The 27,002-nt window shown below is 38.2% G+C and overlaps 1 protein-coding gene across 1 annotated transcript in view; it reads left to right on the top strand.

Moving 5' to 3' along the window:
* The window catches only part of CUNH10orf67 (chromosome unknown C10orf67 homolog), a 155,141-nt gene that overhangs the window by 74,645 nt on the left and 53,494 nt on the right, over positions 1–27,002 (top strand). The window contains exons 9-10 of the mRNA XM_088025527.1: positions 18,841–18,900; positions 19,516–19,692. Of these exons, the coding sequence (XP_087881653.1) occupies positions 18,841–18,900; positions 19,516–19,692 (237 nt within the window). The remainder of the gene's footprint in view (positions 1–18,840; positions 18,901–19,515; positions 19,693–27,002) is intronic.

A 27,002-nucleotide genomic window follows, 5' to 3' on the forward strand; every position in this document is an offset into this window, starting at 1 on the left:
TTACTTTTAGATACCTCGCCTATAAAATTCGTCTCCATTATTTGAGTATACTTGGTCAATTTTTTCTCTCCCCACCCCCTTCTGTCATTCCTCCAAAGTCTAGGAGTTGTTTCTCAAAACAAACGAAATGTGCACATTGTCATTAAAATTCAAACTGTTTTTATAGAATGGGAAGCAAATGTTATATTGTCAGTTTGTTAACGACGTTAGAGACGGAATTAAACTCCTTGATCAGTGAGTTTGTGCGATACTGTGAACAGAACCCATAGTTTTACTTGGCCTCTTTATTTAAACCTTAAGCAGTTAACGGGTGCTATTGTATTGCCCACAGGGGAACCAATCACGTTTTATTTTGTTGTTTGGAAGTTTGTGGAGCACCAAGCTTGTTGCCAAGCAGCAAGATCTTGCATCACAAACCGGCCCCCGCCTCCCCTCACAAGAGCCTTCAGCAAGCTCAGAACTAGTTTGGGGGTTCATGTTTTCAGAAGAGAGAGTCTGCTTAAGGTTCTTATCATGACCGAGGTTTCCGGGGCATACCTTTGGGCCCAGCAAGGTCACTGTTTGGCACCCCCTCCCTCCCACCAAGGCATTCTGTTCCTAACTTGGAGGGAGGCTGGCTTTGCGGCTCTCTGGCTTCCTTTGTTTCTTGCCACACTACTTTTTTTTCCAGAAATGAAGATTTCTGGATTGATGATTGTACCTAGATGGAGAAGTGGGAGACGGTAGAGTGGATGCAGTCTTTTTGTAGAAATGTAAAAATGTTCTCACTGCAGGGTTTTTGTTCCATGCTTGCCTATTACTGTTTTCCAATGCAGTTTATTTTCTGGTCTCTTAAGAACCTAGTCTAAAAAGTCAAAGAGCTGCAAGTAATCAGGCACCACCAGTAAGTGTAGGGAAGCAATGAAATTTGGAATCATGGTATCCTGAGATTGGCTCGAAGGGAAGCGTATGAAATAATTTTGTATCTTCCTGTGATTCTTATGCATAGTGGCTTCCATTTATCTGTTTAAAAATTGAGATGGGGCGCCTGGGTGGCTCAGTTGGTTAAGCGACTGCCTTCGGCTCAGGTCATGATCCTGGAGTTCCGGGATCGAGTCCCGCATCGGGCTCCCTGCTCAGCAGGGAGTCTGTTTCTCCCTCTGACCCTTCCTCCTCTCATGTGCTCTCTCTCTCTCTCTCTCTCATTCTCTCTCTCAAATAAATAAATAAATAAAATCTTTAAAAAAAAAATAAAAAAATAAAAATTGAGATGTAATCGCCACATAACACTGTATTGGTTTTAGGTGTACAACAAGAGGATTTGATATATGTGTATATTGTAAAGTGATCACCATGGTAAATCGAGTTAACATCCATCACCACACAGTTACAAAATTTGTTTTCTTGTGATAAGAACTTCTAAGATTTGCTCTCTTTGCAATTTTCAAATATACAATACGGTAGCGTTAACTATAGTCACTATGTTGTATGTTATATTCCTAAGACGTTTATTATGACTAGAAGTTTATGTACTGTGATCACTTTCACCCATTTCGCCGACCTCACTTCACTCCCCACCTCTGGCAATCACCAATCTGTTTCTCTAAGTTCAGTTTTTTTACATTCCACGTATAAGTGATCATACGGTATTTGTCTTCCTCTGACTAATTTCGTTTAGCATAATGTCCTCAAGGCCCATCCATGTTGTTGCAAATGGCAGGATTTCCTTCTTTTTTTGTGGCTGAATAGTATTGCATCATATCAATGCCACATTTTCTTTTCCATTCATTTGTTCGTGGACACTTCGGTTGTTTCCGTGTGTTGGCTATCATGAATAATGTTGCAGCGACCATGGGCGTGCAGGTATCTTTTTGGTATAGTGATTTTGCTTCCTTCAGATAAATGCTCAGAAGAATAATTGCTGGGTCATATGGTAATTCACAAGTGTTCCCTTTTCTCCACATTTTTGCTGACCATTGTTATCTATGGTGATAGCCATTCTATGGTATGAGGTGATATCTCATTAATGGTTTTGCTTTGCATTTCCCTGATGATTAATGGTGCTGAATACCTTCACATGTACCTGTTGGCCATTTGAATATCTTCTTTGGGAAATGTCTACTTAGATCACCTCCCTATTTTTTTAAGATTTTATTTATGTGAGAGAGAGAGCACACACACACACGTGCGTGTGCAGACAAGTGAGTGCAGGGAGGGGCAGAGCGAGAGAGGGACAAGCAGACTCCAGGCTGAGTGGAGAGCTGGATGCGGGGCTCGAACCCATGACCCCAAGATCATGACCTGAGCTGAAAGCAGGAGTCAGATACTCAACCACCCAGCCGCCCAGGTACCTCAATCATCTGCCCATTTTTAATTGGATTATTTGGTTTACTTTTATTTTTATTTCTTTTGCAATGGAGTTGTATGAGATCTATATATATTTTGGATATTAATCCCTTATCAGATATATGATTTCCAAATATTTTCTGCCATTCCATAAGTTGCCTTTTTATTTTGTTGATTGTTTTGCTGTACAGAAGCTCTTCAATGTGATATAGTCTCACTTGTTTATTTTTTATTTTGTTACTTGTGCGTTAGGTGTTATATCCAAAAAAATCATTGCTGATACCCATGTCAAGAAGCTTTTCCCCTATGTTTTCTTCAAGGAATTTTATGGCTTCAGGCCTTGCATTTAAGTCTGTAATTTATTTTGAGTTAATCTGGGGGAGTGGTATAAGATAGGGGTCTAGTTTCATTCTTTGACATGTGAATGTCCAATTTTCCCAGCACCATTTATTGAAGAGACTGTCTTTTCTTTATTGAGTGTCCTTGGCTCCTTTGTCAATTATTAGTTGGCTATTTATTCATAGGTCTAGTTTTGGACTCTCAACTCTCTTTCGTTTGGTCTGTGTGTCTGTTTTTATGCCAGTACCATACTGTTTTGATTACTGTAGCTTTATAATATACTTTGAAATCATGAAGTGTGATGCTTCCAGATTTGTTCTTCTCTCTCAGCATTGCTTGGGTTTTGTGGGGGGGGGGGATCTTTTGTGATTCCATATAAGTTTTAGAATTATTTTTTCTACCTTGGTAAAAAGTGCAATCTGTAAAAACTGGAATCATAATAGGGATCGCATTGGCTTTGAGTAATATAGCCCTTTTAACAATATTAATTCTTCCAGTCCAGGAACATGAGTTATCTTTCCATTTATTTGTGTCTTCTTCAATTTCTTTCATCAATGTCTTGTAGTCTTCAGTGTACAGATCATTCACCTCCTTGGTTAAAAAACAAAACAAAAAAAAAGTGTACTCATCAGAAAAGTACTATAACCGAACTCTTAATTTTAACTATTTTTTCATCTGTTTCATCCCAGTGTACTTGGCTTCTAGGGACAACCCGGACGTAAGATAGAAAGGAGTTACAAAGGTTGCTGTAGCCCCTCATTCTGGGGGCCCAGCCCTGAGTTACTGCTGCATTTGGCCTTGATCCCATAACTGGGGTCCCTGTTGCCTGAGCTCCCTCTGAGTCATGCCTCAGGTCTGTCTAGACATATACCAGGTAATGTGGCAGTGTTTGGCCATTCAACTAGGAAATCAGTATTTTGATGACCCAGACATTTACTATAATAAAATATATGTCTGAATTTCTGTGTCTAGTCCTGTGTATTTGATAAATTTTAGGTTATTATATCACTTCTCATTAGTACTATCACTGTACATTTTTATTTATTTATTTATTTTTAGAGAGAGAGAGAGAGTGAGCGTGCAAGTGTGGGGAGGGTTAAGGGGAGAGGGAGAGAGAGCTCTTAAGCAGCCTCCATGCCTAGCAGGGCGCCCCACAAGGGGCTCTTTCTCACAACCCTGAGATCATGACCTGAGCCGAAGTCAAGAGTCAGACTCCCAACTGACTGAGCCACCCAGGCGCCCCTCCGGTACTATCACTGTTCTGACGCTGGTGTTCCACAGGTAGAATCTATAGTCTGCCAACTGTTGCTGCCACAGGATTGAGAACCACTTTGAAATCTGGGGGATGCTTCCAGTGATCTGTGGGAAACTTCATTTACATTATAGCTCTGGGAATCGTGGCAATTAATAAAGACAAGAATGACATGAGTAGTGGCTCAAGGTGACTGCATCCCTATATACTTGGTAGACCGCAGAGCAAGTTCTACTATCCATGTGTTCCCTGTCTCACTGTCAGTGAGTTCCTGCCCACCAGTCGGAAAATGTGCTTGCTCCACACAGTCCTGGACATCTCATAGCCCTGCTCAGCCTTCATGATCTACTTGTAAGTCACAGGGCAGAGGGCAAACCTTGTGAAAGGAAAAGTTCCTTTGAGCCAGTGTTGTTCCAAATCCACCACAGTGAAGCCCTCAGACCCATGCAGCAATTCATCCCCCATGAAATCAACAGACACATTTGTCTACCTATAATCAGGAGTTTTATTACCAAATGTCTCAGAGTACTGTTTCTTCTATGTGGTTTCCTCTTCCTAAAGTGCCACCTCTTGGTTAGCTCCTGCTCATTCTTCAGGTCAGAGTTCGGATAACACCTCTGGGAAACCCTCCGCCTTACTCCCCTAGACCGGAGCAGGTGCTCACCCTCAGGCTTATACAGCACACAGTCCCCCTCTCGTGGCTTTCCTCACACTGTATGGAGATGGCCTGTTGACTTATCTGTTATTTCCATCTGGTGAGCTACATCAAGATACAGGAATTGCATCTTGTTCACAGTTGTACCCCGAAACCTACCATGGTGGCTGCCACAGAGGAGATACGCAAATATCTGTTATGAGTAAATGAAGGAATGAATTTTAAAAGTGATTAGTTGAAAATCACTTAACCCACACTATAGCATGAACTACATATAGTTTAATAAGCTGGTAATACCGTTAATACACATGTGACACAGCTGTACAATATATGAACTAACTAGAGTGTGCTTTAATTTATAGGTTAATTTACATATTAATTTATAGGTTTTGTTCCAGTGGTTCTCAAACTTTTTGGTCTCAGGATCCCTTTCCACTCTTAAAAATTATTGAGGCCTCTAAGGAGATTTGGTTTAGATTGGTTTTATCAGCTAATATTTACTGCATGTGAAATTAAAACAATCAAATTATTTATTAGTTCATTTAAAAATAACAATAACAATCTTTTACATGCTAAAATAAATAGCATATTTTTTATAAAAATGGTTTCCAAAACAAAAAAGTTTAGTAAGAGTGTCATTGCCTTGCATTTTTGCAAATTTCTTGAATATCTGGCTGACTAGAAGACAGCTGGATCCTTATATCTGCTTCTGCGTTCATTCTGTCAGGGTAAATATCACGGAGCCTCTGGAAAACTCCACTGTATGCTGGTGAGACCATGAGAGTGAAAAAAGGTGATGATTGTTTTCATATTGTTAGGAAAATAATAATGATGTTGCAAAAGCCCTAAAGATTTTGGGAACCCCATGGATCCTTGGACCATCCATTGAGATGTGCTGCCCTCTTTAATAAGGAAAAACTCTTAGCCAGGTGTAGTTAAGGGAAATATCTTTGTTCTGTTCTAGTCCTGATCCTCTTTTCTTTGTTTTTATTTAATTCATTTAGTTCCCGATTCTCTCCCTTGACACCTCTCTGTCAGAATGTTACACTAATACATTGCAATGAACATAAGCCATTAATGCTGAGTTCAGGCAGAAAGCTCCAAATTCCCATTTGAAGAAATTGTCATTTATCTGTCACAGAGTAGTAGTTGCAGTAAATGTTCACTGTGGGTAATACCTGGTGTTGCGTTGTGCTATAGTAATCCTAGATGTTGTGCAAGGATCAGAGCCATAAGTACCACTAGCATACCTGGTATACGTGTAAAGTTCACTAAAAAAAATAACAATTTACAAGAAGAAAATGAATGGAGAGGACACTCTCTCTTGATCTTTTATCACTCCACCACAAGGTGATGTTGGGCTAGGCCAGCAGGATGAGTCATGGAAAGTGCTGCAGGAGAGGAACACCAGCTCCATACCACTTTATACATTTACTGGGGACCATCTAGTGCATCTTTGTTCTAGAAGATTCCTGGCCAGGGAAATGCCCTGTTAAGATCACCCAGACTTGAGTTCGAGGAAGTGGCACCAATGCCATCAATATCAAGTCTCCCAGAGAACTTACTTCGGTCCAGCTGAGCCACTTCATTGGTCAACCAGCAGGCGGAGGACAGATAAGGAGCTGCAGGGCCATGGGATTATCTGTTCTCACTGGAAAGTATGATGGTTCATGTCCTCCTTTAAGAAAAGAGGGATGGGTTACTCACACCTACACTTAGTGATGAAAACAGAGTTGTAGTTGAGAGGGTGACCAGCACATCCTGGTCTGACCAGAAAGTCTCCAGGCTTAACGTGGAGAGTCTTGTAACTAGAAACCCCCCAGTCAGGCAAACCAGGACGGTTGGTCCCTCTGATAGCTAGAGACCTGAAAGCTCCTCCCAAGAGCAGACATGATTCTGTGTATCAACTCCAGTGTATTAAGAGGATTCTGAGGGAAAATTCAAACTGTTTGGGAAAGGGCCTAAGCTTTTTCCATTATGCACACTGATATTGATTATAGTAGGGGAAACTATCAAGTAAGCTAGGCATTCAAACCAACTCCCAGAAAAAAGAAAACAAAAACAATTTAGATGAAATAGTATAAACGTTTTTATAAATAAAGCACCAAAGAATTGACAAGAGAGGGATTACCAGGTAAAATCAAAATCAAGGGAGACACATCAGGGAGAACTTAGCATTCCAAACTGAGCTTCCCCTTAGGGGATTCACTAGTCTGGGCAAACCAGAAACAGAAGTCACAGTGCTGGGCATGCTAGAATGTACGTGCGTGTGTGTGTGTGTGTGTGTGTGAGAGAGAGAGAGAGAGAGAGAGAGATAGAGAGAGAAGAGGTGTCAGTGGTGATCTCCCACATTAGGCTAAGAACGAGTGACCTTTTCTGCAGGGTGAATGTAAACCAAAAGTAAGTTGGCAGGAAATAAGGAACCATGTGTGAGAAACAAAAAATACTACAGATTGGTCATCGTTATATGCCTTATACTCTTTCCTTTTTTGGAAGGAGAGGGTCCCTAGAGGTTATCCAATGTCCCACTATGTTATGTTGGCTATGGGGGTTGGATAACTTGTCTCTTTAGTTCCTGGGCCTTCAGATCAAGACAGACTATATTCAAGGAGGCTTATGTGCACCTGGACCATATTTAGACAATGAGATCTTGGCTTCAAGCTGACACTGTAATAGGATGGGATTTTTGGAGGCCTTGGGTGAGGATGAATGTGTTTTGCATATGGGAAAAATGTAAAATGTATGAGGCAGAAGGCAGATATAAACGTAGAAAAAGCATTTGAGAGAGTCCAATATACATTTGTGATAAAACTCTTAGTGAGAGGCGCCTGGGTGGCTCAGTCGGTTAAGCGTCTGACTCTTGATATCCACTCGGGTCTTGATCTCAGGCTCGTGAGCTCAGGCCCCATGTTGGGTCCATGCTGGGTGTGGAGCCTATTTAAAAAAAAAACTCTTAGAGAAATAGGAATAGAGCTTATAATGGGTATCTACAAAACATTTAAAACTACTGCCATGTTTCATGGAAAGACTGATGGCTAAGGTCAGGAATGAGACAAGATTTCTGCTCTTCTGGGTGTTATACACAACTAATGAATTGTTGAACACTACACCAAAAACTAATGATGTACTACTATATGTTGGCTAACTGAACATAATAATAAAAAAGAAAACAACAAAAAAAGGAATTTCAGCTCTTATCATCTCCATTCAACATTGTATTTTAGATCTTAGCCAGTACACTAATATAAGAAAAAGAAATAAGTGGCATCCAGATTGGAAAGGAAGAAGTAGAACCATTTTTATTCCCAGATGACATGATCATCTATATAAGAAATCTTAAAGAATCTACAAAAAAGCCACTAGAATTAATAAGTGAATTTAGTAAGTTCACAAAGATCAAGATATAAAAACAATGTATTTCTGTATACAAGCAATAAACAATCAAAAATGGAAATTTTTAGAAACACCACTTATAATAGCATAAAAATAGGAAATGTTTATGGATAAATTTGACAAAATATATACAAAAGCATACAAAACACTCCTGAGAGAAATTAAAGACTTAAATAGATGGAGAAACATACCATGTTCATGATTTAGATGATATAAACACAAAATAAAAACAACCAGATCGATTTATAGATTCAACACAATCCCAATCAAAATCCTAGCAGGCTTTTTTTTTTTTAAATCAACAAGCTCCTCTAAAATTTATATGGAAAATTCATGGACCTTAAATAGCTGAAATAATTTTGAAAAAGAACAAAGCTGAAGGGCTCACACAACCTGCTTTCAAGACTTATCCTAAAGACACAGTAGTCAAGGTACAATGATATTGGCATAAGGATAAACATATAGATTGACAGAATAGAATAGAGACCCCAGAAATAAACCTAGTGGGTCATATATGGTGAACTGATCTCTGACAAAGGTGCCAAGCCAATTCAAGAAGGAAAGGATGATCTTTTCAACAAAAGGTGTTGGAACACATGGATAACTATAAGCAAAAAATGAACCTCAACTTTACCTCACACCTCATATAAAAGTTAACTCAAATGGATCATAAACCTAAATGTAATGGCTAAAACCACAGAATTTCTAGAATAAGGTGCAGGAGGGGATTTTGTATATGAGAAAAATGTAAAATGTTGGAGCCAGAGGGCAAATAGATGTAGAAAAAACACATGAGAAAGTCCAACATATATTTATGATGAAAACTCTCAGCAAACTGGGAATAGGGAGGGTTAAGAGGAAGTCTCAATACAATTTTTTAAGTACCTAAGGCAGAATGAAAAATAAAACATACCAGATATATGAGATACAGCTAAAGCAGTGCTGAGAAGGAAATATACCTCTAAATGCTTGCGGTAGAGAAGAGGAAGGTCTCAAATCAATAATTGTAGTTTCTACATCAAAAAATTAGAAACAGAGAGCAAAATAAACACAAATCAACCAGAAAGGAAGTAAATAATAATGATAATAGCAGAAATAAATGGAATTGAAAATGGGAAAACAACAGAGGAAATCAAAAACCTAGTTCTTTGAAAATAAACCAATAAAATTGACAAACCTCTAGCATGACTAATACATATGGAAGGAGATGGGCAAGAGACACAAACCTCCAACTTTAAGAATAAAATGAGATATCACTATAGAACTTATCATCTTTAAAAGGATAACTGGGGAAACTACAAACAACTTTATGCTCGTGAATTTCACAACTTAGAAAAAAATGGAGAAATTCCTCAAAAACCAGTAACTACCAAAATTCAATCAAAATGAAATATTCTTAAAAGTCATATGACCATAAAAATTGAATTTCTAATTTAAAAGCTCCTGAAAACTGAATTTGCAGAATGTCTGGATAGTTTCACTAGAGAATCTTACCAGACATTAAAGAATTAACACCAGTTTTACACAATATATATCAGAAAATTAGAAGAGGCAGAATCACTTCACAGTGCATTATATGAGGCTAGTATTGCCATGGTACCAAAACCATACAGAGACCGTAGGCAAAAACAAAAACTATAGGGCAATATCCTTCATGAATTTAGGTGCAAAAATCCTTTAAAAAATGAGCAAATTGAAGCCTGCTATGTATAAAAAATTATATATTATGACCAACTGGGATTTATTCATGAAATGAAAGGCTAGTTTAACATTTGAAAATAAATCAATAAAATCCATAAGAACAGGCTAATAGAGACATTGCACATGATCATGTCAATTGATGGAGAAAAATCATTTGAAAAAATCCAACACCGATTCATGAAAAAAACTCGTAGCAATCTAGGAAAAGAAGGGAACTTCCTCAAACTGATGAAGAGCATGTGCCAAAAAAAAATCCTTTATCTTACATCAGACTCAATGATGAAAGACTGAATGTTTTCCTTCTAAAAATCAACTGTCTTTCTATATGTTAGGAATGAACATATGGAAACAAAAATTAAAAATACAGTGCAATTTGTACTTGCTCCAAAAGAAACATAAATAAATATAAATCTAACCAAACATGTATAGGTTCTGTATGCTGATAATTATAAAATGCTAGTGAAAGAAATCAGAGACCCAAATAAATGACATACTATGTTCATGGATTGGACAACCCAATGTAGTAAAGATGTCAGTTCTTCCCCAAATTGGGCTCTAGTTTAATATATTTCTATCAAAATCCCAGCTAGTTTTTTTTTGTTGACATAGACAATTTTATTCCAAAAGTAAGGCCCTAGAATATCTGAAACAATCTTGAAAAAAAAATAAATTAGGACTCACTTTACCTGATACTAAGTTTTATTATATAGCTACAGTAATCAAAGAACTGTGGTATTTGTAGAGCTCTTAGAACAGAACAGTGAACCCAGAAGTAGATCCACACAGATATGTTCAACTGATTTTTTTTTTTTTTACATAAATGCAGAAGCAGTTTACTGGGAGGAAGGATAGCCTTTTCAACATTTGGTGCAGGAGTAATTGGACATCTGTGGCCCCCAGAAATGAATTTAAACCTTTTATCTAACACAAACACTCCAAATGGATCATAGATTTAAATGAAAAATATAAAACCATAAACATTTGGGGAAAAAATAAGAGAAAATCTTTGGGATCTGGGGTTAAACAAAGAGTTCTTAGTATTGATATCAAAAGCACAATTCATAAAAGGAAAGACTGATTATTGGGCTACTCTGTCCTATCTTGATATACGCAGGCTGGTATAACAAAATACCACAGATTGGGTGGCTTAAACAACAATTTTTTCTCTCAGTTCTGGAGGCTGGGAAGTTCAAAATCAAGAGGCCAGCAGATTAGGTGTTTAGTGAGAGCCTGATTCCTGGATTGCAGAATGACATTTTCTCCCAGTGTACTCACTTGGCCTTGCTTCAGTGCGTACACATGAAGTGCTGGGTAGGTGGGGAAGGAGGGGGAGACTGAGAGACAGGGGGAGAGCTAGAGCCCTCTAGCTCACTGTCTTCCTCTTCTTATAAGGGGATCAATCCCATCATGAGAGTGTAATACTCTTAGGACCTAATCAAATTTAATTATTTCCCAAAGCCTCCACTTTCTAATACTATCACATTGAGGATCCATCATATGAATTTTGCAGGGACACAAAGATTCAGTCCATAAGGGACCTCATCAAAATTAAAAGCTTTTCTCCATGAAAGCACACATGAAGCAGATGAAAGACAAGCCTACAGACTTAGAGAAAAGATTTGTGAACCACGTATCTCACAAAGGACTAACATCTAGATAAATAAAGTCCTCTCAAAACTCAACAGTACAAAAAAATCCAACTAGAAAAAGAGCAAAAGACATGACCAGACATTTTATTGAAGAGGCACATGAAAAAAATATTCAATATTATTAACCCTGAGGGAAATGCAAAATAAAACCATACTGAGATATCACTACAGACCTATCCAGACTGACTAAAATTTTTAAAAGGGGCTGATGACACTAAGTCCTGGCAAGATGGAGAGGAAATGGATAACTAGGAAAGCAGTTTGACAGTTTCTTTAAAAACTAAACATGCAATTACAATATAATCCTGCTATTGCACTCTTATGCATTTTCCCAGAGAAATAAAAACATAGTCACAAAACAAAAAAACCATACCCAAATGTTCAAAAGAGCTTTATTCATAATAGTCAAAACCTGGAAGCAACCTATATGTCCTTAAACATGTGAATGGTTCAACTGTGGGGTACCCATACCTCAGAATCCTATTTAGCAACAAAAAGGAATACACTAAGGATACAGCAACAACTTGGATGAATCTCCAGGGAATTATGCTGAATGAAAAAAACAATCCCAAAAGGCTATACATTGTATGATTCATTTCTATAACACTCTTTTAAAAATTCCACTATAATTAACATACAGTGTTATTTTAGTTTCAGGTGTATAATATAGTTATATAACACTTTCGAGAGGATGAAGTTTTAGAAATGGAGAACAAATTAGTGGTTGCCAGGGTTAGGGATGAGGAGAGGGGCACAGTAAGGGAGGTGGGTGTGTTACAAAAGGGCAACACAGAGGATCTTTGTATTGATCACTGCAAAGATACTGTATCTTCACTGTGGTAGTAGACAGGTAATCCTACACAGGTGCTATAATTGTATAGCATAAAATACACATATACAATGCACACTAGGGAAATCTGAATAAGATTGGTGGATTGTATCAATGTCAATATCCTGGTTGTGATATTGTACTATAGTTTTGCAAGATGTTAACATTAGGGGAAAGGAGGTAAAGAGTATTTTAAGTTCTTGCTGTATTATTCCTTACCATTGCATGTGAATCTACAATTATTTCAAAATAAAAAGTCATTTTAAAACATTGAGTTTTTTTTTTAATTAGTGAATAAGTGCAGAGAAACTAGGTAACTAGAGAGGTTTTTCAAAACTAAACATGCAACTACAGTACAGAAATTTTATCTTAGATACCAGTCTTTTGCCAGTACACATTTTGTAAATATTTTCTCCTCAGTTATGCCTTTTCTGTTCATTTGCTTAACAATGTATTTTGATGGGAAAAGATTTTTTTATCTTTAAAGCCTGATTTATCAGTTATTTTCCTTTATGGATATCACTTTATATATGCTTAGAAACACTTGCTTACCCTGAAGTCAAGAAGATACTCTTTTATGTTTTCTAAAAAAAAAAAACCCAAGACACCTTGTTTAGGTGTATGATCTATATATTTCTTAAAAGATTTATTTATTTATTTGAGACAGAGAGAACAAGCGCAGGTAGGGGCAGAGGAAGAGGGAAAGACAATCCTCAAGCCGACTCCCTCTGAGCATGGAACCAGAGGTAGAGCTCCATCCCAGGACCCTGAGGTCATGACCTGAGCCTAAATCAAGAGTTGGCAGCTTAACCAAATCAGCCACCCAGGCTCCTCGGGTGTATGATCTATATTAACTTAATTTTTGTGTAAGGTGTGGCGTAAGTGTCAATTTTTATATTTTTTTCCTCCATCGGATTGATTGCTTTGGAACCTTTGTTGAAAATCAGCCAGGTATATTCTGGGGTTCTCTATTCTGTTGTAATGATTTGTTGATCCTTAAGTTGGTACTACACTATATTAATTTCTGTGGCTTTCTAAGAGGTCTTGAAAACAAGTAACAGTAAGTTCTTTAACTTTGTTCTTTTTCAAAGTCATTTTGAAAATTCTAGATGCTCTGTATTTTCGTATAGGTTTTAGAAACAACTTGTCCACTTTAACAAAAAAAAAAAACTAAGTGTGTTTTATGATTAGGATTGTGGTATAAATCTACAGATACACTCGAGGAGATTGACATATGAACATTTTACTAGACTGAATCATCCAACACATAAGCATGGTATACATCTTTGTTTATTTAGGTCTTCTTTAATTTTTGTTACCAGTATGTTGTCATCTTCGGTGTAGAGGTTTTTGCACATCTTTTGTTAAATTTATTCCTATTTTATCATTCTTGATGCTATTAGAAATGGAATTGTTTTTAGGCTTTATTTCCAATTGTTTGGTACTGGTATATAAAAATACAACTGATTTTATAGTAACTTTGTATCCTGCAACCTTGTTAGATTCACTTAATAGTTACAATAATAATGAATTCCTTCAAATGTAAACAATCTGTAGATTCTTGATATGTAAGCAATCAGGTCTTCTGTAAATAGAGACAGTTTTACTTTGCTTCTGATCTTTGTACCTTTTCTTTTTTTTTTAGTGTTTTATTTCTTTTAAAGATTTTATTTATCTGAGAGAGAGAGAGAGAGAGAGAGAGAGCACAAGTCAGGGGGAGGGGCAGAGGGAGACGGACAAGCAGACTCTCTGCTAAGCAGGGAGCCTGATGTGGGTGGGGTTCAATCCCAGGACCCAGGGATCATGACCTGAGCCAAAGGCAGATACTTAACCGATCCAGCTACCCAGGCACCCCTCTTTTTAATGTTTTATAACTTATAATGTTATATAAAATGTTATAAACATTTATGACATTTAGGACTTGCAATACAGTGTTGCATAACAGTGGTGAGAAGAAACGTTCTTTTCTCCTTCCCAGTCTTAGAGGGGCAAACTTTATTATGTCATCATTAAGTATGATTTGGCTGTAAGGTTTTCATGGCAGTCATTTGTCAGGTTGAGGAAGTTTCCTTTTATTGCTAGTTTTCTGAGAGTTTCTTTCGTGAACGGCAGTTGAATTTTGTCAAATGCTTTTTTTCTGCAGCTATTGGAACAACTATATTTTTTTTCTTTATCCCCCGTAATTTGGTGAAATACTTTGGTTCGTGAATGTTGAAGCAGGTTTGCATTCCTGAAATAAACCCCTCTTTGTTATGACCTTTCATACATTTTATACGCTACTGCATTCAATTTATTAGTAGTACATTGAAGACTTTTGAATCTATGTTCATAAGGGACATTGATCTCTAAATTTTCTTTCTGTGTGTGTGTTTGTTTTTTGGGTTTTAGTGTTAGAGTTATGCTGGCTTCATAAAATGACTTGAGAAATGTCTTCTCTATCTTCTGAAAACAATTTTAGTGGTGTTATTAAAAAGATTTCTGTCATTTCTCTCTTAAATGTTTGATAGACTTCACCAATGAAACTATCTGGGCCTAGAGTTTTCTTTATGCAAAGGTTTTTGATAATGGATTTCTTTTCTTTAATAGCTATAGAGCTATTCACATTTTTTATTTCATTTTGTGTTTTGCTAGGTTGTGTTATTCAATTTGTTCACTTTATTTAATTACGTATTTGTTGATATGAGGATTTCCATAGCATTCTCTTATTATCCTTCTAATACCTATAGGATCTGAAATAACGAACCCTCTTTTATTCCTGACATTAGTAAATTATGTTCTTGATCAGTCTAGTTGGGGGGTTATTAATTTTGCTGATCCTTTCAAGAAATTAGTTTTGGCTCTATTTTCTCTATTTTTCCTTTTTTATTTCATTGATATCAGCCCTGATCTTTGTCCTTTCCCCCCCTCTATTTATTTTTTGTTTACAGGCTCTTTTTTTTTTTTACCTTCTTAGGGTGGAACTTGAGGTCATTGATCTCAGGCTTTTTATTATTTTTAATTGAGCATTTAAAGCTATTAATCTCCCTCTGAGCAGCATCCTACACATTTTGGTATCCTATATTTCATTCAGTTTAGGATATTTTCTAATTTCTGATTTCCCCTGTGATTCAGAACTGTGTTGTTTAATTTATAAATATTAGTGATTTTCCTAGATATATTTTTTGTTATTGATTTCTAATTTAATTCCATTGTGATCAGAGAACATCCTCCCTATGATTTAAATTTTTATAAATTTGTTGGCAGTCATTGTATGGCCAAAACAGCCTGTAGTCTATGATGGGACTATGTAGTACTATATCTACTTGAAAATAATTTATATTCTGCAGTTGATGCAGTTGTTATCAATTAAATCAAGGTAGTAATAGTGCTTTTTAGGTCATCTATGTGTCTTTAACTTTTCTGTTTATTTCTTTCAATTCCTGGGAGGGGGTGTTATTTTTCTCCATATATAATTTTGCCAATTTTTACCTTATGCGTTTTAAAGCTCTATTATTAGGTGCATTTGCATTTATAATTATTATGTCTTCCCATGAATTGACCCTTTTATCATTATAAAATGTCCCTCTTTGTCTCTAGTAATTCTCTGATCCGGAAATCTACTATACATGTTAGGCATAAATGTAGTACTGCCAGCCTTCTTATGTTTGCATTGCATTTTTTTCAATACACGTATTTTCAACCTCTCTGTGTATTTATATTTAAAGTGCTTGTGTTATAGACAGCAAATAATTGGGTCTTGCTGTTTTATACATTCTGCCTATTTCTGCATTTTAACTAGACTGTTCCATCTATCAACACTCAGTGTTATTATTGATAGGGTTGGATTCAGGTCTACCATTTTATTATTTGTTTTCTCTATGTCCCCTCCAGGTTTTTCATTGTTCTTTTTTTTTTTTTTGACTGTCCTTTTCATATGTTTTAGAATTCCAATTTAATTTATTTTTTTATTATTTATTTATTTAAAAGAGAGTGAGAAAGAGAGAAGGAGCAGGGCAGGGGCAGAGGGAGAGGGAGAAGCAGGGAGTCTGACGTGGGGCTCGATTCTGGGACTCCAGGATCATGATCTGAGCTGAAGGCAGTTGCTCAACTGAATGAGCCACCCAGGCGCCCCTAATTTATTTATTATTATTTTGGCTTTTTGCCTATCTTTTAGTGGTTGCTCTAGCAATTATAATCTACATCCTTAACTTTTTACAGTTTACTTAGAGTTAATTTAAGGCTGTTTCATGTAAAATATAGAAACCTTGAAATTATAGGTTTGTTTATATAGATCTATTTCTCCATTCTTCAAATTAAAGTTGTTTTATATATTATATTTACGTCAGTATTACAGTTTTTGCTTTAAACAGTTGTATGTATTTGAAAGAAATTAAGACAAAATAGTCTTACATATTGACCCTTTCTGATGCTCTACATTCCTTCCTAAATATTGGAGGTTCTCTCTGGGATCATTTTTCTTCAGTCTGAGGAGATTCCTTTAATGCTTCTTGTAGATCAGGACTGCTATTGAGGCAATCCTTCTGTTTCTTTCAGATACTTCAATCTTGAAAAATATTTTCTGTCAGTACAGAATTCCGAGTTAACAGTGTTTGTTTTTCTTTCATTCTGTCCACACTTCAGAGACCTCATTCCACTCTTTTTGAGGTACCATCTCACTGTCAGTCTGTGTTAAGAGTCTTTTCGCTCTAGAATAGATCAGCAACATACAGTTGTATGTTGAGCATTTTGGCATTTTACAGGCATTGTGAATGCTGTGTGTTATTTTTAAAAATCAGGCAATTAGGGATGCCTGGGTGGCTCAGTCAGTTAAGCGACCGACTCTTGATCTCAGCTCAGGTCTTGATCTTGGGGTGCTGAGTTCAAGCCCTGTGCTGCCTCTATGATGGGCATGGAGCCTACTTAAAAAAAAAAAAAATCAGGCAATTAACTTGGATTTAAACTGCAACCTCTGTCTTGCATGCAGTGGATCGAAGCTCAAATCTCAACTCAATCTTTGAGCCTCAGCTTCACTGCCAAGCATGATTCAGGCATCTGCTAAGGGTTTGGGCAAAATTTATGCACAAAGTTGGGGGCTCTGCAGTCCGGCTTTCCTTGGGATTTCCTTGCCTTGGAACTTTCCCTGGCTCTGGTTGCCCTGAACTGTGTCTCCAGCAATCCTGAAAGGCTGCAGGTTTTCCACCAGAGTTTTAGTTGTTCCACACAGACAGACGGGGCATTGCTGCTAAGTTAAAAGCCATTGTCTTCAGGTAACTTTTTTAAATATATTTTTTCTGGAGCTTATCGTTGTCATCTGTGGGAAGGTTGGTTTCATAGCAGTTACTCAGCCATGACCACAAACATGACTCCCCCCAATTTATGACTTCATACAATAAATATTATCATGTCCCATTCATGCCCCCCCCAAGAGTTCAAATTATTCATTGGTATCCCATTGCATTTAAAGTAAAATTGAAGCTTTGCACATTATCCTTCATCTGAGCACACCTGCCCAGTTCTTCCTAAACGCAGTGCTTCATGGACATCAGTTACTGTCCCCCCAGACCTCAAGATTTCATGAGGCAGACCTGCCCTATCTGTAGGTGAGAGATATTTTGGAAAAGAGTTGTACCTGTGGGTGTATCTCATCATTGTTTAATTTCATAAGATTAGCCAGAATTAGAATCCCTGGCATTAGTCACAGATACAGATGATGAAAAAAAGCTTGATATTATTGAAGCATGCATTAATAATATATTTTTTGCCTCTTGCAACAAGATAGATGGATCTTAAGGAAATTATACCAAGTGAAGTCGGAGAAAGACAAATACTGTATAATCTCACTTACATGTGGAATCTAAACAAAATGAAAATATGAACTTATAGAGAATTGATCGGTGGTTGCCAGAGGTAGGGTGGGAAGTGGGTGAAATGGGTGAAGGTGGTCAAAAGATACAGATTTCTAGCTATAAAATAAATAAGTCACGGGAACGTAATGTACAACACGGTGACCATAGTTAATAATACTGTATTATATATTTGAAAGTTGCTAAGAGAGTAAATCTTAAAAGTTCCCATCACAAGAAAAAAATTAAAACTGTGTGGTGATGGATGTTAACTAGATTTATTGTGGCCATCATTTTGCAACATATACAACTTTTGAATTATTATTTTTTTAACTTTTGAATTATTATGTTGTAGACCTGAAACTAATATAATGTTCTCTGTCGCGATTATGTCTCAATTATATATATGATAAAAAGCCTTTTATGCCCGGAAACTAGAATTGACTCTTTAAATCAAAATTTCATCACTATATTATTGAGGTCTGGCTATTGAATTATCTGAAATTTCTCCAAAACTTTTATAAGACCTGGAATTTATAACTATCATAATAATATATGAAACAAATTATTACCACAAAAGCAAACGATCTGTTTCTCTATAATTTCTATTATGTTTAAAACAATGAGCAAATGCTAATGACTTTAAACAGTTACAGCTTTCTTTCTGTTCACCTCTTTAAGTGCTCTTTTTTTAGGTACAAATTAATTTCCTCTTCTAATTCAGATGCACCATTATAACTTACGTTCTCATAATCGTGTTAGCAGTTAAGTGGTTTACCATTCTATTCTTCCATTGCTTGAGGAAGTTTTATAGAAAATTCTCCTTTTTAATTTTTGCAAACGATAACAAATAATGTGCACCTTCAATTTCACAGATTAATAAACAGAAGGAGGACATGGAAACAAGGAAAAAGTTGGACAGCCTCGGTGGCAAGGTTTGCATTTAAATTTAAGTTCTTTTTCTCTTCTTTTATTCTGTGTGAGTCTCATTTTGACATCTGGGTTGAAAAAGGTATACATACCATATTGAGACTTCTCACTTTCTAAGATCCGAGTTTGGAGGAGAAAATGCTTGAAAGTGTGGATGGGAGCCCAGGAGCGATGGCTGAGCTCAGTGAGAGGGGTATAAGCCAACAAGAAGGCGAACCTGGCTGCTCGCGTCCTGCTACCCCGAGCCTTAGGCTCATGCCCCATCTCTTCAGATCCCTGGCCCTACACTCCTACCTTCTCTTCCCCTAGCTTCCCACAAATAAGATACAGACCTCAAGCTGTCATGTCACCCCACTCCCACCTTTCCAGGAGCTTCCAGAAAATACTGATCTGTTGGTATGTTTTTCTTAGTACAGTGGCATCAGTGGGAGGAAAAACAGACCCAGGGGACACATTAAATCAGACCGGAAGGAGGAGTGTCGCACTGGGAAAAGAGCAGAGCCATGCCCTTTGGGACTGGAAATCTGACCCCGCAACGCCAACTCACAGGAGGAAAAGAAAGGGACACGAATCTGAAGAATAAAGTGAGAATAACCAAGCTGCTTCTTTTTGTGTGCCAGAGCCCGAGACTAGTCAAAGCTGAAGAGACCGCTGTGTCCCCGTGGCCCTCACAGCCCAGGATTCCATCCAGACCTAGAGCAAGTTCCCGACCACACTCACCCTCCATCAGTGTCTCGACTGTGAAGACCAGGAAAGTTAAGACTCCAAAGAAATCTGCAGAGGGAGAGCAGCCTGTGGTAAGAACTGCTCCTATGACCACACTCTAGGGTACCTGCATCCGCCCAGGGCCACGGCTGTGTTAGTGCTATTGTGACCTCACGTCCAGCATGAGCAAGGCCGGCTCACAATCTCCTACACCGGATGCCCCCCCCCCCACTCTCTGTGCCTGCAGCTGGGCAGGGACCTCTGGCTGCTCTCTCTACACCAGTGTGTCCTTGTTGGGCCCCTTGACTGCCCGAGAGGACGCCATCATTATCCTCAACGTGGTCGTTTAGGCTCAGCTTAGTTGTTAAGGCTCAGTGGGTCTCTCTTAAATTAGCAAGATAGAAAATCCACATTCCAAGCACAGTCTAGGGTGTATAATTACTAACTCCTTACTGCCCAATACCATCAGAAACTTCCTGAAAATTCCCTGAAGGACATGCAGCTATACAGTCCATTTGCTCATAGTATTCTAAGTTGACAGCTGGATTAATTCACACCATCAGAGATACACATGCATGAATGATACGCTATAATTCTCCTAATCCACCATCCCTCCAAATAATCAGAATTGCTTTTACTGGACCCAAGGCCGTACTACTGGTCAGTATAAAAGAGCGTGTTAAGAAGTAGCTCTGTGATGTTCAACTCAAAGTTGTCTTAGCGTGTGGACCCTGCTGAGACACAGTCCCTCCCTTTGTAATGATCCTATGGGGAACTTGCTTCCGCTGTGAGTTACAGGAATTGTTGTATTTCTCTGAGAGACCGATCTGGCCTGTGGGCACTGTGAATTGTGTAACCAGTCAAAACTCTTTTTCCGTGTTGATTTTTTAAAAGCTCAGAAGCCGGTTGGTGATACAGAGAGCCAATGTGTAGCGCTTCCCATACTCCTTTGTCTTGTTTCTGCCTGTCCCTGTGTTCTTCCTCTTTCTCCCACAGGGGGCAGTGTCTGCCTCGCTAAGGCTTGGGGCACAGAGGACCTGAGCAGGAGCAGGCTGCCTGTGCCATCCTTGCTCCAAATGCAAAGGTAGGGGTGTCTCATGCCGGCTCACCGGGCAGATGCTCACGGCTCCCCCGCAGCAGAGGAATAAGCGAGCAGGTAGAGAGAGTCCAGGGTGCCCACCAGTGGCCGTCACTCCCCAGGAGCTGAGACAAAGCCTTCTCCTCTGAAAGCATTTCCCCTTTACAGAAAATTAGGAAGTACAGACAACTGGAAACCAGTGTAATTTCCAAAGGAGGAAAATGACATTTGGGGGGGAATTTGGTGCATGACTGACCAGTGCCTAGGTTCTCGAAGTAAGATGTTTAGAATGCAATTCTTGGGAAGTTTGTGTTTATTCGTTTTTGTTGTTGTTGTTGTTGTTGTTGTTTGTGTTTGTGGAGTTTGTTTGTTTTGCTTTGTTTTTTGCTCACAAAAAAACCCCAAAAAACAAAACAAAACAAAAAACCCCACCCCCACACCTGAGTGTGCCATGCTGCTGGCTGACCTGCGTGGATAGATCAGCCCGACTGGGTACGGGGTTCTAGCCTAAGCCTTGGACTTAGGGAGCATGTGGCCGAGGCTGTGTCCTTTTCCAGAAGGCTACATCAACTGCCATGAAATCAGGTCCCTTGGTGGGGGGGTGGGGTGCAGAGTCTGTGGTCGGAGGTTCTGAGAAGATAGAGGGAGGACTGCAGAGCAGGGTCGGTGACAGGAACAGAGCAACGGAACTCCAATCCCAGGATCTCAGCAGCAGGCGGAGCTGCCCCAGTCCCTGCAGCAAGCACAAGGCCCTAACTAAACCCCACAATTGCAAGTAAGAAACAACAGGGTCCTCAATTTCCAGTTGAGATTGAGGTTCCCCGTTCACAGCCATGAGGAGCAGAAATAACCACTTGTTTTCACCCACAGAAGATGCACCATAGGAGAGACAGGGCAGACAGGATCTCCCAGAGGTGTCAGTTCAGTGGGGTGTTCTGTTAGTGCCATAGTCTCTCCTTCTAACTGTAACGATTGCTATTTTGATGTTGCCAAAGCCTAACAGTGTGTCTTGTCGGCAGGAGACACTCAGAAGTTAATGCATAACCATAAGTAAAAATCAGACAGGGGAGGGGGGAGGTGAAGCAAACTGGTGTTTACATATTTGTATCAACTGACACGATTTTAAAAATGAAGTGTATTTTTCTAGTTCACCATTATTGCTATCGTATACACTTTGGTTGTTCACAGTTTAATGATAAGTGCTCCCTTCTAGCAGCTTTCCATGTGGTACAGTCTTCACTGCAGATTAACTTGATGTATTATGCACCCTAACTTTAATTTTCCTTTTTTTCTCTTTTACATCTTTCATTATGCTGAGGTAGCTGGACTTCTCAAAAATTGTCTTTAAGGGGTTTTGTAACATGTATCGCATGTAAATGACCAGACAGAGAGCTTGCTGAAGGAACTTTTTACATCAGTCACTTATCTTATCTAATTAATCATACTTACTTTTTGAAATCTGTGTCATTTGGTGGGAACAGCACACGTGCTTCCCACAGTGGGGTACAGAGTGATAAACTGAGTGGTTAGCCAGTCTGAAAAGCACGATAGGAACATTGCTGTTTGATTTCTATTTACGAAAGATTTCACAACATAAAATTTGTATTTGTACAGTGTTTTGTGTAAAGTTTATTTTTTGATATCTGGGAAACGTTTCAGATACTAAGGTTTCATATAACCAGGTTAGATCGGATTCCCAGGAGGTTTGCCCCTCCCCCGCCCCGGGGAATTAGTTAATTAAGGTTGCACCCAGTAAATGCTTCCCAGGAAGTCTTCTGAGCTTCCATGGGGTAACCTGGTCTCTGCTGAGAGAACATATGGTGTGTGCTTACATCTGCAGAAACCATCGGGACCCTCTGTGTGGGAAATGGGACACGGACAAGTCAATCACGTTCCCATTCTTAAAGTGCACTCAGTACAAAGCAATTTGTACAGCATAAAAGACATCAATAAAAACTCTAGAACGTGATTCTTTTAACATTTAAAAATTGTCAGGTGAAATATTTTTGCAGTAGTTTTGCAATTATGATCATATTCACCCTGCAAGCTAGTTATTTAATAAAAAATAATAGTGTAGGATAGAGAATGATTGTTATAGATCTGTAGTATTACAGGCTAGGTAGGTGAGGGGAAAAAAATCTTTCTGAAATTGACCATTGCTCTCCTATGCAAACTTCTTATTTGATTAAATTGCACATGAAGTTTAAATTAAACTTCATCAGGGAAGAAAATAATACAATCTGTTTATTGTTTCATTATTTCATCCTTTTTAACTTTGGTTTCGCTTGGTAGAGCAGGCAGTTAAAGAGTTCTGCGGAGCAATGGGGGAAAGCCAGCATTTTGCTCGTTGTGGATTTGGCCACACTGGATGGCTGTTTAATACAGAGATAGGATCATCCTGTTCATGTGCATGGTCTTGGAGGTTGTCAAGGGATACTCCCTGTATTTTGGTAGATTTTTTTGACACGGAAGAATTTTCCTTACTGTACTAGATCTTTCTTGTATCAAATAACTTTAAAATGTAGAGATTATTAAAATCATACACTATACTTGTTTTATTTCAAGATCAAAATTCTACCACTTTACCATTTACCACTAAAATGAATTCATCCTTAGATTCTGCTCTCAGAGACCAAAATTGACCAGCTGAGTGATATTATATTTAGAAGTCAACTGAAAGGTGGCTTTTACTTTCTACATTATCTTATTCTGAGTGGTTCGATGATAAATACTTTCAGTATATTTGGAACTGAAAATATTTTAGTGAACGTCAGATTCAATATTTGTCACACAAATGAAAAATGTTTTTTGTTAAGAATCGCATAATGCGTTTTATGCTTTGTCTTCTTGTTATGTTCTTGGGGAACAGTGATAGCATTTTATTTGTAGAGTTTGTGATATTTTAGTATAACTTAATTAAGGACCTAAGATACAATTGTGGGAATCGGGAAAAGGTAAATTTGAGATTTGTATCCATTTCTGTTCTTCCCTAGGCACTCTCAGCCAGGGGCAGTTGCTAGGTCCTGACCACGTGTAATATCACCCTGGTGTTAACAGAAGAAGTGTCATCCTTGACATTCAGGTGCCCAGAGCAGCCATCTTGCCCCCCACTGTAGGGTGTTGCTTTATTCCATTTGCTTTGGTTTCAGCTGTGGGTTTCTCTCCAGTTCCCACTGGGAGTTGAGGCCAGTCTTGAACACCAGGTCATTTAGCCAGAGTCCTGATACTGCCCAGACTTGGGTCTTACCCCCATGAATATTTGACATACTGGCACCCATTCTAACTGCCATTATTGCATGTACAAATTCTGCTGCTCGGTGCCATGAATTCTGTCATAGAACTCACTACCATAAGACGGCTTCAGTATGGATGCTAGCCAGAGCCAAGCCTGAGGTAGCTGCACCCCCCTGAACACTTGGTTGGTTAGATCCACACCCTTTGGATCTAACCACCTTGTCAGGTCCTCCAGACCCGACCACTTCAGGCCCAGTGTCCCCGAGGTCCTAGCTTTGTCCTCGCACCCTGGGATTATCTTACGATACACCAGTTCTTTTCTTAAGGAATGTAAGTTCATGAAAGATGGCACTTGAACTTTTCTTCATTTAATATCCCTTTGTTTTCTTTTCCTGTAGTCTCTGCTTGTTCATAAAAAAAAAAACAACCCTGAACTTATTAAAGTTATTTGTTTTCCTTTATGTATTCATTTAGTACATATTACTTTTAACTTGGATATCTGATCAACCTTAGATAGCCAGTGATATTTCACTGGATTGATTTAATGCCAACCAAATCCAAAAAGTTCTTAAGGATTGTTAGGTATGCAACTTTATTAGGGAATCAAAGTACACATTTATTTAGACTTTTAAAGATCTTGAAAATAGCTTGAAGATCTCCTTCACCAATTTCAATGTGGGATCCATCCCTCTTTTGAATATATGAATAGATATGGGAGCATATGTGAAAATATAATAATATAATATAACATAACATAATATAATATAAAAAGTAGTTACCTACAACAAATGCCATGAAGTGTTATGGAATTCAGTGAATCCATTGGCTAAAAGTATACATATGGTGAGCACATATTCAGTTTCATGACACCAGAATTTTTAAAGATTTATTTATTTATTTTAGAGAGAGAAAGGGAGAAAGCATGAGCAGGGTAGGGGCAGGGGGAGAGGAAGAGAGAGAGAATCCTCAAGCAGACTCCCCACTAAGCACAGAGCTTGACATGGGGCTCGATCCCAGAACCCTGAGATCATGACCTGAGCTGAGACCAAGAGTTGCCTGCTCAACCGACTGAGTCACCCGGATGCCCCTCATGCCACCATGATTGACATGAGCCTCAACAGCCTAGAGTGTAATTATGGTTAAGATACATAACATTTCTATTGGTTTACATGAAATAAGGCATAAACATATTTTTAAGCTAATTGCTTATGTTAAGATTAGAAAGACTTCAATATACAGTTTTAGATTTTTATATAACCATTGGCAGAGCTAGGACAATAAGTATTAGGAAAGCAACATAAAAAAGATTTCAGACTGAAGCACCCAAATAACTGATTGGTAGGAGATCAATAAGAAGTCACTGCAATTTTTAGGAACCTTTGGCAACTTCCTACCACATAGCTTAGTCTCAGTGGCGAAGATAGTGTTTCTTAAGCACTCTCCAAAAAGTCATTATGAAACTCATAACTGTCCATTCATCTTGCTTCAAATGTCCCTGGATAACCTTTTCCAGTGTTGCATCAAAAGCACAATCCTTGGAATTCCTAACATGTTGTATCCTTCAAAAATTTTAAAGTTTAATATATTTCCATATAAAAAAACTGATATAATTTGTCACAGGAAGATTTGTCAAATGCAAATGCATTTGACACTTTCATTTATACCATTTCTGGACCTTTCATTTCTTAACCTTTTTTTTGAAGTAGATTCCACACCCAGTGTGGGGCCTAAACTCACAACCCTGAGATCAAGAGTCACATGCTCTACCGACTGAGCCAGCCAGTCATCCCACCTGGAGCTTTCATTTCTTAATGTAGATCTCAGTGATCTAAGTTTCCATGTGGTATCACATTTCCTCTTCCTGAAGAACTTCCTTTTGCAATTCTTAGAGTGCAGGTCTGCTAGCAATGCATTCTCTCTCTGTCCCTTGATTGAGCTTCTTAAATTTGTGGCTTGAAGTCTTTCATTAACCTCTGACCATTACCTCCAATTATCTCTTTTGCCCCATTCTCTCCCCCTTCTCCTCTTGAGACTCCAATGACACATAATTTAGACTGATACTGTCCCACAACTCTTGGATGTTCTTCTCATCAATTTTGAACTATTTTTTCCTCTTTGTGTTTCAGTTAGGGGAATTTCTTTTGTCCTACCTTCAAATTCACTAATTGTTTTCCTCAGTGGTATTGAATCTACTGATGAGTCATCAGAGAAATTCTTCATTTTTATTTACTTTTTTATTTTTTAGAGATTTTATTTATTAATTCATGAGAGACACAGAGAGAGAGGCAGAGGCAGAGGGAGAAGCAGGCTCTGTGAGGAGCAGGGAGCCGCGATGTGGGAGTTGATCCCAGGACTTGAGCCGAAGGCAGATGCTTAACCATCTGAGTCACCCAGGGGCCCAAATTCTTCATTTTTAGTGTTGTCTTTTTCATTTCTAGTATTTCCATTTGACTCATATATATGTATAATATATATACAATAATAATATATATTACATATATATAAAACTATATATATATTTCATCTCTGCTGAAATTCATTATTTATTATCATCCATGTTGTTCACCTTTTCTCCTAGTTTCTTTAATATTTTAATTATAATTATTTATAGTTATTTTAAAGTCTCCATCTGATAGTTCCAAGATCTGGGTCATCTTTGAATCTGGTTCTATTGATTGCTTTGTCTCCTGACAATCAGTTCTTTTTTCCTTCTTTTTTTCTGTCTCAATTTTTTATTAAATACCAAACATCATGTGTAGACTAGTAGAAATTGAAGTAATCAGTATTCACATCTGGAAATGGCATGCCTCTTCTTATATCAGATTGTTATTGTAGGGGGTTGAGCCAATCTAGCTACAAGTTGAATTGAGTTGTTTGGTGGTTGCTGTAGTTCTTCTTAAAGGAAGAAGATGTCCTTCTGTTCTTAGGGACAGACAATGTTCCTTTTGCTGTGGATGTGTGCTTGCAGTGGGAGTGAGAGGAACAGAGTGCTTTTCTCTGTGAGCTGCTCCACCCTCATCTTCAGCAGAACCTGTCTACTTGTGCCACAGAGGAGGTCATTCTCTATGCTCCTATCCCTCTTTCAGTAGT

The sequence above is a fragment of the Eumetopias jubatus genome, unplaced genomic scaffold (assembly GCF_037043125.1).
Source record: "Eumetopias jubatus isolate StellerSeaLion01/CBP00866 unplaced genomic scaffold, mEumJub1_p1.0 scaffold_8, whole genome shotgun sequence".
Classification (NCBI taxonomy): domain Eukaryota; kingdom Metazoa; phylum Chordata; class Mammalia; order Carnivora; family Otariidae; genus Eumetopias; species Eumetopias jubatus.